General features: G+C 44.1%; 1 protein-coding gene across 1 annotated transcript in view; it reads left to right on the forward strand.

Annotated features, from left to right (window-relative positions):
- iqgap2 (IQ motif containing GTPase activating protein 2) overlaps window positions 1-16465 on the forward strand; it is a 336236-nt gene that overhangs the window by 230927 nt on the left and 88844 nt on the right. The window contains exons 16-18 of the mRNA XM_078396643.1: window positions 5897-5987; window positions 10487-10654; window positions 15253-15395. Coding sequence (XP_078252769.1) covers window positions 5897-5987; window positions 10487-10654; window positions 15253-15395 — 402 coding nt within the window. The remainder of the gene's footprint in view (window positions 1-5896; window positions 5988-10486; window positions 10655-15252; window positions 15396-16465) is intronic.

Genomic DNA, 16465 nt, shown 5'->3' on the forward strand with positions numbered 1-16465 from the left:
GAAGGATATTCTTGCTATTGAGGGCGTGCAGTGTAGGTTAATTCCCGGAATGGCGGGACTGTCATATGTTGAAAGACTGGAGCGTCTAGGCTTGCATACACTGGAATTTAGAAGGATGAGAGGAGATCTTATCGAAACGTGTAAGATTATTAAGGGGTTGGAGACGTTAGAGGCAGGAAACATGTTCCCAATGTTGGGGGAGTCCAGAACAAGGGGCCACAGTTTAAGAATAAGGGGTAGGCCATTTAGAACTGAGATGAGGAAAAACTTTTTCAGTCAGAGAGTTGTGAATCTGTGGAATTCTCTGCCTCTGAAGGCAGTGGAGGCCAATTCTCTGAATGCATTCAAGAGAGAGCTGGATAGAGCTCTTAAGGATAGCGGAGTCAGGGGGTATGGGGAGAAGGCAAGAACGGGGTACTGATTGAGAATGATCAGCCATGATCACATTAAAAGGGCGGTGCTGGCTCGAAGGGCCAAATGGCCTCCTCCTGCACCTATTGTCTATTGTCTATAATTTTCTGAGCAGATTTCGGCCATTTGGCCCATCAGGTCTGATGAGCGTTTGACATCACTGGGCCTGTACTCACTGGAGTTTAGAAGATTAAGGGGGTACCTCATTGAAACTTACCGTCTTATGAAAGGCTTGGATAGAGTGGATGTGGAGGGGACGTTTCCACTAGTGGGAGAGTCTAGGACCAGGGGTCATAGCCTCAGAATAAAAGGACGTACCTTTTAGGAAGGAGATGAGGAGGAATTTCTTTAGTCAGAGGGTGGTGAATCTGTGGAATTCATTGCCGCAGAAGGCTATGGAGGCCAAGTCAATGGATATTTTTAAGGAGGAGATTGACAGATTCTTGATTAGTACGGGGAGAAGGCAGGAGAATGGGGTTGAGAGGGAAAGATAGATCAGCCATGATTGAATGGCAGAGTAGACTTGATGGGCCGAATGGCCTAATTCTGCTCCTGTAACTTATGAATTGAAGATTAGAAATATTATAATTTAGACAATAGACAATAGACAATAGGTGCAGGAGAAGGCCATTCGACCCTTCGAGCCAGCACCGCCATTCAATGTGATCATGGCTGATCATTCTCAATCAAAATATGAGGCATCTGATCTAATTTGTTTATAATATAGCAAGGATTGTTATATTTATAAGTTTTGCTTAATTACAAATGTGTATGTTTTGCTATTTTATGCATGTCCATGCTATGGACATGGGTTGATTGGGGATAGTCAGCATGGTGATACTAATTTTGAGATATTTTCTGATCACTCTTTTCATAAAATGGCTGTGCAATTGTGTTTTATCCTGTTAGGTAGCAGAGGTGTGTATGCCTGTCTCTCACCCACTTATTGTCACTAACAGTTTCCAATAGATTCTGGCGATAGCTTTGCTCATGGTTAAGTTAGGAATTTATATTACATGCAACAGATTATATTATATTGCAGATTCGTACGGGTGTCAGGAATTATGGGGAGAAGGCAGGAGAATGGGGTTAGGAGGGAGAGTTAGATCAGCCATGATTGAATGGCGGAGTAGACTTGCTGGGCCGAATGTCCAAATTCTGCTCCTATCATATGTGAACTTTTGAATATTGAGAGTAGAGGCACCTCCATTTTGCGCGGGGAATGAAAGTTTGAAAAGCAGCACGTAATTCAGAAACGTGCTATCGGGAGTAAATTGGAGTGTACTATTCCAAAATACCAGTGCATAAATCAAGCTCTGGGAATAAAGGAACAAGTGCGTTATTTCAATAACACATAAATTACGCACGGGTAAAACACAATCTGTCCGTATATTAGGAACTGTGACAGCACGTTGGTGAGAAACGAACACTCTCAACTCTGCTGCCTAACAGGATACAATGCAACCTCATGGCCATTCATTGGAAATGGAAAACGGTGATGAGAAAAAACTTTTTCAGTCAGAGAGTTGTAAATCTGTGGAATTCTCTGCCTCAGAAGGCAGTGGAGGCCAATTCTCTGAATGCATTCAAGAGAGAGCTAGATAGAGCTCTTAAGGATAGCGGAGTCAGGGGGTATGGGGAGAGGGCAGGAACGTGGTACTGATTGAGAATGATCAGCCATGATCACATTGAATGGTGGTGCTGGCTCGAAGGGCCGAATAGCCTACTCCTGCACCTATTGTCTATTGTCTATTGAAAAGATTTCTATTGGTAGTGTAGGAAGGAACTGCCTAGATGCTGGTTTAAACCGAAGATAGACACAAAATGCTGGAGTAACTCAGCGGGACAGGCAGTATCTCTGGAGAGAAGGAATGGGCGACGTTTCGGATCGAGATCCTTCGTCAGACTTCTCCTCCTCTCCAACAAGAGTTCTGCAACGCCCTCTCTCACTGCTCCCCTTCTGTGATTATTTCTAGTTTCCGTCTCCCCTGACTCAGTCTGAAGAAGGGTCTCGATCCGAAACGTCTCACATTCCTTCTCTCCAGACATGCTGCCTGTCCCGCTGAGTTACTCCAGCATTTTGTATTTATCTATTGGTAGTGTGTTGGTGATGAAACAGAATAAAACAGAAACAAACATTGTCAAATAGGTTTAACAATGCTCTCTTGCAAATAAATGTTACCTCTTTAATTATAAATGCATTGTGCCTCAATGCATTCATGAAGATAAGACACACTGGCTTAGGAGATGAAATAAGAAAAAACAGCATTCGGGAGTTTGCTGCGGTACATTTTGTAGATGAATCCAGCTGTGTTAGGCTGGAAGGAGCAAATGTTTAATGTAGTGAATGAGCCTCTTCCGTACAGATTACTCTGTCGTGGGTTGTCTTTACAACTTTTAATCATCTTTTACAACTGAAATCTAGTCACACGAAGAATATTCCATTGCATGCCCGGTTTATGCCTCGATGCTGTTGGAAGCTCTTTGGTTGGTAAGGTTGTAAGAAAACGATATAACCGCTGACCAGACCTCATAGCCACAATATTTATGCATCCGACCCAGTTCATTTCTTGGTCAGAGCGTTGATTAAAAGAAACTCGACTTTGTTAGTGTGGTTGAAAATAATGGCGAAGTCGCTGTGTTCCTCTTGTGAGATGGAAGAACATGGGCTGAGGAGGATATAACTCGATGATCTCCTTGCACCAATGTCCAGGGCTCTGGGCATTAACATTAGTTTCAATTATTCATGAATGCTTCGTTAGCTACCTTAAACTCTATCACTCTGGATTTTCTCAATTGTTTCACTTTTTGTTCTGTAAACCTCATGGCTCAGTACTATCTGTAAACCTCATGGCTTGTACTATCAATATAATAGTTAAGTTCTCAAACCACTTCTGCAAACTATTTGCTAAATATCCTTCAAACAGCACCTGTGGAAGAAACCCGCTGTGCCTTAGTTTCACATCCCATGACCTCCCGCCCCTGGAAGAGACCTCAGTATTATAATGACGCTTGTTAAAATGTATTCATATTTGAGGTCAGTGAAAGGGCGTGATAAAACGTTATTGTGAGATCATTCGGATTGTCTTTCCGCTGACTTGTCAGCATGCGACAAAGGCTTTTCACTGTACCTCGGTACACGTGACAATAAACCAAACTGAAATGAATCGCAAGGAATGAAAGGTCAAATCATTCTCTTTGTTATCTATCCTTTGACAGCATTTACTCTGTTCATTTTGAGTCTTGAGTTGATCAATCCAGATTGCAAGAGACCAGTATCTTTTAGCTGGCTCTTCCACTTACACTTCCCCTTTCTATTATTATAATCCAAAGCATATTTTTAAAAAAGAGTTTGCCATTCTGCTGCGATGAGGGAATTGGATTTCATGGTCTAACCTCATTGCAGCCTGTGTTGTATCTTCCTACATCTGTAGTTTTGCACGTTCCCATTTAACTCCAATTCAAAAAAGTTGAGTACACAAGGATCTGCAGACGCAAGAATCCTGAGCAGAACCCAAAGTGCTGGAGGAATTCAGTGGGCCAAGCAGCATGTCGAGGGCAGGAACGGGGTACTGATTGAGAATGATCAGCCATGATCACATTTAGGACCGAGATGAGAAAGTTTTTTTTCACACAGAGAGCGGTGAATCGGTGGAATCTGTAGCATTCTCTGCCACAGAAGGTAGTTGAGGCCAGTTCATTGGCTATATTTAAGAGGGAGTTAGATGTGGCCCTTGTGGCTAAAGGGATCAGGGGGTATGGAGAGAAGGCAGGTACGGGATACTGAGTTGGATGATCAGCCATGATCATATTGAATGGCGGTGCAGGCTCGAAGGGCCGAATGGCCTACTCCTGCACCTATTTTCTATGTTTCTATAAATGGCGGTGCTGGCTCGAAGGGCCGAATGGCCTACTCCTGCACCTATTGTCTATTGGAATGAACAGACGACGTTTGAAAGGGTCAAGACCTTTCTTCATTATGAGATGCCATCTGTCCATTCTCTCCACACGATGCTGCCCGACCTGCTGAGTTCCTCCAGCACTCTGTGTTTTGTTAATTAACTTGGATGTCGGTGCAAATGATTATGGTGAGACTGGGTCCACAAATGTCTTTCTAATGCAATGGTCCAACTTGCATTGGACATAGAAACATAGAAAATAGGTGCAGGATTAGGCCATTTGGCCCTTCGAGCCAGCATCGCCATTCAATATGGTCATGGCTGATCATCCAAAATCAGTAACCGTTCCTGCTTTCTCCCCATATATCCCTAGATTCCATCAGCCCTAAGAACTGAATCTAACTCTCTGGAAAACCTCCAGTGAATTGGCCTCCACTGCCTTCTGTGGCAGAGAATTCCACAGATCCACAACTCTGGGTGAAAAAGATTTTTTTCATCTCAGTCCTAAATGGCCTACCCCTTATTCTTAAACTGTGACCACTGGTTCTGGACTCCCCCAACACGGGGAACATTTCTCCTGCATCGAGCCTGTCCAATCCCTTAAGAATTTTATATGTTTCTATAAGATCCCCTCTCCTCCCATTATGTCATGTTGTGCTACCATTTAGGATATTCTCATCAAATGAAAGTGTGCCATTTTCCATTGATTTGGTTTGGGTCACGACATGAGAAATCGGAGTAGGAATTGGTCGTATGGTACTGAAGTCTACTCTGCTATTCAATTAGATTACTGCTCGGCTTCTAATTCAACAGCGTTTTTCTCCTCCTATCCTAACCTCTGGAATGTTTAACTAGAGTTTGAAATGAACAGGAAATGTTTTTTTGATTTACAAGTTTTCAATTAAAGGAACATCTTTTGGAGCAAAGACCCTTTGAAAATCCACATGCAGTGCATGTGCAGTAATTTAGTAACATTGAAGACTTTCACCATGATTACAAATTCCACGTGGCCTTTTCCTTATGGTGATCATTCAAAATATATTGTTTAAGAAAATAACTGCAGATGCTGGTACAAATCGAAGGTATTTATTCACAAAATGCTGAAGTAACTCAGCAGGTCAGGCAGCATCTCAGGAGAGAAGGAATGGGTGACGTTTCGGGTCAAGACCCTTCTTCAAAATGATCTAAATATATTAATTTGCACATAATCATAGAACCTAGATGCAAAGACTTTCTCTTTGCCATCTTCACACTTTTGTTTAGGAAGGGACTGCAGATGCTGGTTTAAAAGATAGACACAAAACGCTGGAGTAACTCAGCGGGTCAGGCAGCATCTCTCAAGAAAAGGAATAGGTGACGTTTCGGGTCGAAGAAGGGTCTCGAACCTTATCTCGAAACGTCACCTATTCCTTTTCTCCCGAGATGCTGCTTGACCCGCTGAGTTACTCCAGCTTTTTGTGTCACGCTTGTGTTCATATCGTCTGGTCTTGTTGGGGAATACTCCTCATTTCTCTGGCACCTTGCTGCTAAACTAGTTGTGCTTTGACTGCAACCTCCTGTGTTCATCTGCATGTCTTTCATTGAAGATATCTCAAGATGGCTCGGCGGCATTGTGGTTGGATGAGATACAAGAAGCAATCCTTTCTGCAAACAAAGACACTGAAGAAGCCCATTCCTGTGAGTAAAAACATGTGTCTGGAATTAAGAATGGGCATTGGGGAGTCTTAAAAATCCACCTTTTACAGCAACAAAAATGCCTATTGTACATGCCTGATGTATTCAAGAGAGAGTTAGATATAGCTCTTAGGGCTAACGGAATCAAGGGATATGGGGAGAAAGCAGGGGTACTGATTTTGGATGATCAGCCATGATCATATTGAATGGGCGGTGCTGGCTCAAAGGGCCGAATGGCCTGCTCCTGCACCTGTTTTCTATGTTTCTCTGAGGTAATGAAGCAGATTTCACTCAAATGAGCTCACGTTTGAACCTCACCTACCCACGGCAGCACTAACATTCTGCCATCACGTAACGCCTTGGGTTCTGCGGGCATATCTGTCTCATTTATTCCATGAGGATCACTGGTGGTACAGGGCATCTAGACGTGGAGAACATAGAGCAAGGCCCAGGTGTCAGAAATCCCAGTGCAGGAAGGAACTGCAGATGCTAGTTTAAACTGAACATAGACAAACTGACAAACCTGGAGTAACTCAGCGGGACAGATAGCATCTCTGGAGAGAAGGATTTGGGTCGAGACCCTTTTTCAGACTATGAGTTACTCCAGCTTTTTGGGTCTCTCTGTTGGAATTCCTTCCCAGTAATTCCAAGTTTTCATGATGGTCGGAAACATTCGGACGCAATTGAAAAGAAAATTGTAAATAATTAAAATTGAAATAACTTCAGACCATGCATGCCCCTTTTTCTTTGAGCTATAAGTCAGAGATTCCATTCAAGAGTCAAGTTAAGAGTGTTTTATTGTCATATATATCCCAAAACAATTTTTAAAAAAAAATCTTACTTGCAGCAGCCACAACAGATACGTAAACCTGAGGTTGCACAGTGGTGCAGCGGTAGAGTTGCTGCCTTACAGCACTAGAGGCCCGGGTTCAAACCGCACTACGGGTGCTGTCTTTACGGAGTTTGTACGTTCTCCCTGTGACCGCGTGGGTTTTCTCTGGGTGCTCCGGTTTCCTCCCACACACCAAAGACGTACAGGTTTGTAGGTTAATTGGCTTCTGTAAATAGTAAATTGTCCCTGGTGACTGGGATAGTACCAGTGGACGGGGTGAATGTTGGTCGGCACGGTTTCGGTGGGCCCGAAGGTCCTTTTTCCACACTGCATATTTAAGACTAAAGTAAAGTAGTACTCTGGAAACACCATAATAAAAACAAAAATATTATTATATAAAAAGCATTGCCCCCAAGCCTATGTAGTTTGGAGCTTATTTGGAGGTTGAAGTGTTTAATAGCCTGATGGTGGTGGGAAAGTAGCCTCTCCTATATCTGGGCGTTACAGTTTACAGGCTCCCATACCTTCTTCCCGATGGCAGGAGTGAAACGACAGAGTGGTCAGGGTGGTGTGGGTCTCTGATGGTGCCGGCTGCCTTTTTGAGGCAGCGACTCCTGTCGATCCCTTCAGTGGTGGGGAGGTCAATAGACAATAGACAATACACAATAGGTGCAGGAGGAGGCCATTCGGCCCTTCGAGCCAGCACCGCCATTCAATGTGATCATGGCTGATCATTCTCAATCAGTACCCCGTTCCTGCCTTCTCCCCATACCCCCTGACTCCGCTATCCTTAAGAGCTCTATCCAGCTCTCTCTTGAATGCATTCAGAGAATTGGCCTCCACTGCCTTCTGAGGCAGAGAATTCCACAGATTCACAACTCTCTGACTGAAAAGGTTTTTCCTCATCTCAGTTCTAAATGGCCTACCCCTTATTCTTAAACTTTGGCCCCTTGTTCTGGACTCCCCCAACATCGGGAACATGTTCCCTGCCTCTAACGTGTCCAACCCCTTAATAATCTTATACGTTACGATAAGATCTCCTCTCATCCTTCTAAATTCCAGTGCATACAAGCCTAGTCGCTCCAGTCTTTCAACATATGATAGTCCCGCCATTCCGGGAAATTAACCTAGTAAACCTACGCTGCACGCCCTCAATAGTCAGTAGCAATGATGGACTGGACGCTGTTCACCAGTTTTTACATTGGAATGAATGGAGCATGCGAGGTGAGTCTGCCACGATTGGGGTATAGCCGAAAGGCCAGGTACAAAGTCGATTTGGTCCCCTGGTTTAAATTGAGTTGAGATGCCTGTGGATTTGACCTCCGGTATCGTGCTGACTTTCATGTTGCTCTATTGTGGGCGTCTGGAATGTGCTGCTCCAATCACTGAACTTGGGCAGTGGCAAGATCGGGCCCAATGCAAGTAGTTGTTCAAAGCAAAATCATGGAATGAATTGTACCGCAACTTCATAAGTTCATAAGTCCGAGGAGCCAAGTTAGGCCATTCGGCCCATCAAGTTTACTCCGCCATTCAATCGTGGCTGATCTATCTTTCCCCCTCAACCCCATTCTCCTGCCTTCTCCCCATAACCCCTGACACCCGTACTAATCAAGAATCTGTCAATCACCGCCTCAAAAAAACTATCCATTGACTTGGCCTCCAGAGCCTGTGAATTCCACAGATTCACCACTTCTCAGTGGTCGGTAAACTTAAAAAATAAATCTCATCTGCTGGAAATCTGAAAGCCTTGAGCAGGTCAGGCAGCATTGGTGGAAGTAGAAACAGTTTGTCTTCGGGTTGAAGCCCATTCACCATTTCATCAAAAGCGTTCCCAGCCTTTCCATTTTTATCTCTCGGGAATTTGCTGTTCTTCGGGTTTGACCTTTACCGGATTGGAAATGCTTATTTATCAGATTCTTCCCATCTCTGGCAGGGTGAGGCAAGGTGTAAAGAGAACTGTTTGGAAATATGGAAGAGTAATTGAAAGCAGAAACAGGAAGGCAATGTGTGGAGAAGAGGCAGTCCCATTTATTTGCTTGCCCTTCACATACTCCCTTTGACCTTTTTGAAGGGAAAAGACAAACACACCCTGTTCATCTTCATTGCTGGAGTCTGCAACGTGCAATTCTTCTGCTTTTTTGCATCCTCTGGGAAGGATAAACATGTGCCTTGTGTAATGACTGGTTTTAATAACATGTACAGGTCAATGGCTCATGATCCAGATGGCACAATGTATAGGTTGATTTTGCTGCACTGGATTTGTCATAGGAATTTAAGTTGATCATCTAATTATGTTGTAACAGTAGGGGGATAGTTTAGATTTAGATGTATTATTATTGTCTGTCCTGTGCACCGAGGTTGAGTGAAAAGCTTTCTTTTGCATGATCAAATCCAATAAAGCCAACTGGACTGGACTGGACAAGCTAGATGCAGGAAAAATGTTCCCAATGTTGGGGGAGTCCAGAGCCAGGGGCCACAGTCGAAGAATAAAGGGGAGGCCATTTAAAACTGAGATGAGAAAAAACTTTTTCACCCAGAGAGTTGTGAATTTGTGGAGATCACTGCCACAGAATGCAGTAGAGGCAAATTCACTGGATGAATTTAAAAGAGAGTTAGAGAGAGCTCCAGGGGCTAGCGGAATCAAGGGATATGGGTAGAGAGCAGGCATGGGTTACTGATTGTGGATGATCAGCCATGATCACAATGGCGGTGCTGGATCGAAGGGCCAAATGGCCTCCTCCTGCGCCTATTTTCTATGTAACCAGTAGAACAAAGAGAAAAATCCCAGAGTGCAGAATCCTTGGGATGAGATTACTTGCATTCGATGAGACATTTGGATAACTTCTGTAGAAGAGCAGAGACTATACCACAAATGAACTTGCCCACACATGTCCCAGCTACACTAGTCCCACCTGCCTGCGCTTGGTCCATATCCCTCCAAACTTTTCCTATCTATGTTCCTGTCTAACTGCTTCTTAAATGTTGGGATAGTCCCAGCCTCAACTATCTCCTCTGGCAGTTTGGTCTATACACCCACCACCCTTTGTGTGAAAAAGTTACCCTTCAGATTCCTATTAAACCTTTTCCCCTTCACCTTAAATCTATGTCCTCTGGTGCTCGATTCCCCTACTCTGGGCAAAAGGCTGTGCATCTACGCGATCTATTCCTCTCATGATATTACACACCCCTTCTCCTCGTGCAATCCATGGAATAGAGAGGTTTAATAGGAATCTGAGGGGTAACTTTTTCACACAAAGGGTGGTGGGTGTTTGGAACAAACTGCCAGAGGAGGTAGTTGAGGCTGGGACTATCCCAACATTTAAGAAACAGTTAGACAGGTACATGGATAGGACAGGTTTGGAGGGATATGGACCAAGCTATGACTCTATGTATCTGTACACACTGAACGGTTTGAAAGTAATCATGTATTGTTTTTCCGCTGACTGGATAGCCCGCAAAAAAAGCCTTTCACTGTTCCTCAGAACACTTGACAATAAACTAAACAAAACTAATGGGCCGAACATCTAATACCGACTTTAGGGAATGAATGAATGCTCAATTCTGACATACAACTCCCTACTTCGAACAAAAAACAGATGGTGAGATTTTATTTTCAATTTGAATGATATAATGTAGCTCATCATTTCTTTCTCCTTTGCTTCTCTTTCAGTGGCCATTGCACTATCCGAGATTAACTCAGCAATAGAGAATGGGGATTCACAGCAGACACTAGCTGCAATGCAGTCTTCAGATGCCATCACGAGAGGAGTTGTACCAGAATGTGCTGATACTTATCAGAATGAACTCTTTGAAGCAAAGAAGCAAAAGACTGGAGAAGGTATGAAGTACATAATTTACCGCAACTTTCCCTAGCGTTAGCTACGACGGCATTGGGAAGCTAAGAGGAAGAATCATTAAAGACAGACACAAAATGCTGGAGTAACTCGGGTAGGCAGCATCCCTGGATAGAAGGAACGGGTGACGTTTCGGGTCGAGACCCTTCTTCAGACTGAATACGGCACGGTGGGGCAGCGGTAGAGTTGCTGCCTTACAGCGAATGCAGCGCCGGAGACCCGGGTTCGATCCCGACTAAGGGCGCTGTCTGTACGGAGTTTGTACGTTCTCCCCGTGACCTGCGTGGGTTTTCGCCGAGATCTTCGGTTTCCTCCCACACTCCAAAGACGTACAGGTATGTAGGCTAAATGGCTTGGCAAATGTGAAAATTGTCCCTCGTGGGTGTAGGATAGTGTTAATGTGCGGGGATCGCTGGTCGGCCAGGAACCGGTGGGCCGAAACGGCCTGTTTCTGCACGATATATCTAAACTAAAATTAAGAAAGGTCTCAACCCGAAATGTTATCCATTCCTTCTATCCAGAGATGCTGTCTGTCCCGCTGGGTTACTCCAGCATTGTGTGTCTATCTTTGGAGTAAATTAGCATTTGCAGTTCCCTCCTGCACATGAAGAACCATTAGCTGGCATAGAATATTGGGATATCTTGGCCCTGTACTAGCGATGCCCTGTTCTGTGACACCAGTGGTGTTTTTGTGCTGGGAAAATCATGCCATCTAAATAGTCAACCCAAAACCCAAGTTTACCTTTCGATTAAGGATTAGGTCTAAATTAAGTATCTCATCTCTTGAGCGATGGACAAAATTCTTTCAATGCCCTTTCAAAATCCTTTCAAAATCCAATACTTTTCATTTTACCTTCCATGGGTTAACCAACAGTTCACTGTATTTATTCAACAAAATGCTGGAGTAACTCAGCAGGTCAGGCAGCATCTCAGGAGAGAAGGAATGGGCGATGTTTCGGGTCGAGACCCTTCTTCAGACTGAACCGTTCACTGTAGATTAGCTAAATATTGTGGGTGGTGAAAATTTAATACAAAAGCAGAAAATGCAATCAGTGCATCAGTTGTAGCAAGAGAAACAATTAAACTTTAATCAGAGCTGTAGAACGGCTAACTCTGGAGCACATCTTTACAGAATACCAGGCTGCCAATAGTTTAGTTTAGGTGCAGCTTGGAAACAGGCCCTTCGGCCCACCAAGTCCACACTGACCATCGATCACCTGTTCACACTAGCTCTATGTCCTCCACACCAGGGGTGATTTACAGAAGCCAATTAACCTACAAACCTCTAACCCCCAAATTACAATACAAAACAGTACAATATATCTTTATTGTCATTGTACAGGGGTACAACGAGATTGGGAATGCGCCTCCCATACGATGCAATAATTTAATTAATTTAAACAACAGCAACCCAACGAAACAAATTGTAACAGTTTTAAGACAGAATAAAGTGCGAGTAGATCTGTGCCGGATCACTGTGCGATGTGACCATCCGGCTCAGCAGGACCAGTTCATAGCAGCTATCAGTGCATCACAGTGTTGTTGTACCCTATCCACTCAATGCCTGGAGACCTCTTGGATAAATCTGGAGCTGCAACTCCACCACTCTGCTGCAATTTTGGAGCCTTTTACAATTATTACACTTGATCTTGAATGTAAAACCAGGTTACTGCTCCTTGGTGTGCTTGTAAAAAGAGAGCCCATTGGTTACCAGAGGGACTTCATTTTACGTAATTAAACCACCGGGTGGCGCCGCGATGACAGCCTCGCCAACAGTCTGTCTTTTCGTCATTTTTTTGCTATTTTTAGTTTTAAAAGTTTGTGTAGACAATAGACAATAGACAATAGGTGCAGGAGTAGGCCATTCAGCGTAAATTCAGTGTAAATGTTCTCTGGTTTGTTTTATGTGGGGGAGGGGGGAGGGGGAAACTGTTTTTCAATCTCTTACCTTGCCGGAGATGTGATTGTTTTCCGGATCGTATCTCCGGTCGCTCTGCGGCCTAACATCATGGAGCTGGAGGCCTTGCCCGGGACTGACTTTGAGTCCCAGCCGCAGGGATGTGGACTTACCATCAGAGCGTGCGATTCCTTGCCTGGGATTAGCCTTCCAACTGCGGCCTGCGGGATGTTACCATCGAGGAGCTCGCAGTCTCGGGTAGAGACCGAAATCGGGAAGCTCCAAAGACGCAGAAGGTTTCGACCAGCCCTGACCCGGATCAGATCGCCCGGCACAGTGAGAGCTGAGATTCCACCCCCGATGCAGGAGCTTGATCGCCCCGATGCAGAGGGCCCAAACGCCACCGGTTACGGGAGTCAAGATTGTCCCGTCAACAGAAGGCTCGAGGCCCTCGACTGCGGGAGAACTAAGAAGGAAAGAGATTCAACTTTTTTTCGCCTTCCTTCACAGTGAGGAATGTGGAGGAATCGCTGTGGTGGATGTTTATATTAAAATGTAGTTTGTGTGTTCTGTTGCTTTTAATGGGTGTGACTGTGTGGCAAAAAAAAAATCTTTGTATGGTGCAAAATATACTTGGCTAATAAAGTATGATTATGCTTATGATTGTGATGATTAATTTTAAGAGAAAACAATGAATCATGTGATTCTGAAAATTCTAGTTCTGAAAATGAATTGGCCAAACTTTGGCAAATACAATCTCAAGAGGAAACCAAGTGGAGCATCAGGTTAGAACATCTGCAAACAGCTCCGGATCTTGTCTTGAATTCACATGTTGAAGGTGATGAGGGTAACATTTCGACAGCTTTCTCCGCAGGTTATCTTTTCAACCTGGATGAGATGGGACATGGAAGCTGTACTCTTTCATGCATTGACCTCTGTCCATTTAGACTGCTACTTTAACCATGTGAACACAGCTACCAGCCTTGGAGGGCATCTACAACACACGATGCCTCAGAAAAGCCACCAGCATCCACAAAGACTTCACACCCCTGCAACAGTCTGTTCGAACTCCTTCCATCGGGCAGACGATACAAGGCCTTCTACGCCCGCACCTCCAGACTCAGGAACAGCTTCATCCCCAGGGCCATAGCTGCTATGAACCGGTCCTGCTGAGCCGGATGGTCACATCGCACAGTGATCCAGCACAGATCTACTTGCACTTTATTCTGTTTTAAAACTGTTACAATTTGTTTCATTGGGTTGTTTAAATTAATACTGACTAGCTAATTAATTTATTGCATCGTATGGGAGGCGCATTCCCAATCTCATTGTACCCCTGTACAATGACAATAAAGATATATTGTATTGTATTGTATTGTATTCTACTTCATTAGTTGGTGTTATATTCCAAAATACATCTGGACCTGCTCTGTCAACACCCTCTTGCATTTTGGAGCCTTGTACAATCATTACACATGATCTTGAATTTACAAGCTGGTTAATGCTCATTGGTGTACTGGTAGAAAAAGAGCCCAGAGGGAATCAATGTTGGATTAACTCAGCAGGTCTGACAGCATTTCTGGACACAAACAGCGTCTCTGTACCAGAGGGACTCCAGTGAATTGACTCAATTTTAAGAAAAACAAAGATAAGGTTCTGGAATTTTAGCTCTGAAAATGAATAACTAAAACTTGCTGAAGATGGACACAAAGTGCTGGAGTAACTCAGTGGGTCAGGCAGCATCTCTAGAGAAAAATGATGGGTAACGTTTCAGGTCGGAACCCTTTTTCAGTCCGAAGATGGGTTGGACACGAAAGGTTACCCATCCTTTTTCTCCAGAGATGGGCGGCACAGTGTCACAGCGGTAGTGCTGCTGTTTTACAGTGCCGGGGACCTGGGTTTGATCTTGACTATGGGTGCTATCTGTATGGAATTTGGACATTCTCCCTGTGACCTCATTGGGTTTTCTCCGAGATCTTCGGACTCCTCCAACACTCCAAAGACATACAGGTTTTGTAACCTACATACAGGTTTGTAGGTTAATTTACTTGATATAAATGTAAATTGTCCAAAGTGCGTAGGATAACGTTAATGTGCAGGATCGCTGGTCGGTGCGGACTGAAGGGCCTGTTTCCACGCTGTGTCTCTAAACTCAACTAAACTAAAGACGCTGCCTAACCCGATGAGATACTCCAGCACTTTGTATCCATCTTCGGTCTAAAACTAGCATCTGCAGTTCTTTCTTATAAATGAAACCTGCCGCTTCGTAATACCAATAGCTTGTGTTTGCTTGTTTTTAAATCTCATTCATGTTTAATTCTCAAGACCACTGTATTGCAATGTTTGAAAATTAAACTAGCAGAAAGTCAAACGAAAAATATTTCCTGCAGCAAGAAGCTTTGTCAGTGTTTATGTCATGTTTTTCATATTTAACTTAGAGATTAACTTGTAGTTTGCTTTGAGTGGAGTTTGGGGGAGTAATGTGACTTTCAGCCAAAACTCTCCTGAGCATCGTAAATGGCAGTAATTACTTTGTATTATCTCCCCCCCCCCCACCCCCCCACCGGTAAACCTGTCTCTCTTAGTCCCAAACAGATACACTTCCTCAGTTCGACGACACCTCCATTTGGAAGTGCTACACGGGAATGCTAACGTGAAGTTGTCTTTTGTATCGTTCATGTACAGGACCAAATGGAAGTCTTTGGGTTGTTCACAAGATAAAAGACAAGTACGAGTATTACCACAATCTGGAAACGGCAGAAGGCACGTGGGAAAAGCCAGAGTCCTTTGTGCAGAACAACACCCAGCTTAGTAGAGAAGAAATTCAGGTATTGTCAGCCGCCTGTGAAATTTGAATACTTGATACAAGTCCCCGTCAACAAAAAGTCTGACTTGAGTTTGCGTTTAGTTTCCCCTGAATCTCAGTCTAATGAAGGACATCTAACGGAAACGTCACCTATTCCTTTTCTCCAGAGATGCGGTCTGACCCGCTGAATTGCTCCAGCTTTTTGTGTCTATCTTGAGTTTAGTTTACTGTCCCATTTACCGAGATACAGTGAAAAGCTTTTTGCTGCGTGCTAACCAGTCATCGGAAAGACAATCCATGATTACAACCGAGTTGGCCACGGTGTGAAGATACACGCTAAAGGGAATAATGTTTAGTGGAAGTTTAAGTCCAGCAAATCCGATCAAAGGTAGTCCGAAGGTCTCCAGTGAGGTTGATGGTAGCTCAGGACTGCTCTCTAGGTGTTGGTAGGATGGTTCAGTCGCCTGATAACCGCGTCAGAGCAGTCCCGACCTGAGCACACTTGTTGCTGTGCTGGACGGCTGTGTGAGCTGACTATCCAAACACCATGTCTAGGAAGGAAGGAATGAATGAATGAATGAATGAATGAATGAATAAGTTTATTGGCCAAGCATGTGCGTATACAAGGAATGTGCCTTGCTGCTCCGTTCACAAATGACAACACAAACATACAGTTAACAATTAACTGCAGAAGACACAAAATGCTGGAGTAACAGCGGGTCAGGCAGCATCTCTGGAGAAAAGGAATAGGTAACGTTTCGAATCAAGACCCTTCTTCAGACTGAGAGTCGGCTGAAAGGGAAACGAGATATAGACGGTGATAGAGAGAGAGACATAGAACAAATGAATGAAAGATATGCAAAAAAGTAAGGATGACAAAGGTTTACTCCTTACACCAAACACCTTTAGATTTTAGATTTCAGATTTAGAGATACAGCGCGGAAACAGGCCCTTCGGCCCACCGGGTCCGCGCCGCCCAGCGATCCCCGCACATTTACACTATCCTTCACACCCTAGGGACAATTTTTACATTTGCCCAACCAAATAAACCTACAAACCTGTACGTCTTTGGAGTGTGGGAGGAAACCGAAG

Source organism: Rhinoraja longicauda, chromosome 3 (genome assembly GCF_053455715.1).
Source record: "Rhinoraja longicauda isolate Sanriku21f chromosome 3, sRhiLon1.1, whole genome shotgun sequence".
Taxonomy (NCBI): Eukaryota; Metazoa; Chordata; class Chondrichthyes; order Rajiformes; family Arhynchobatidae; genus Rhinoraja; species Rhinoraja longicauda.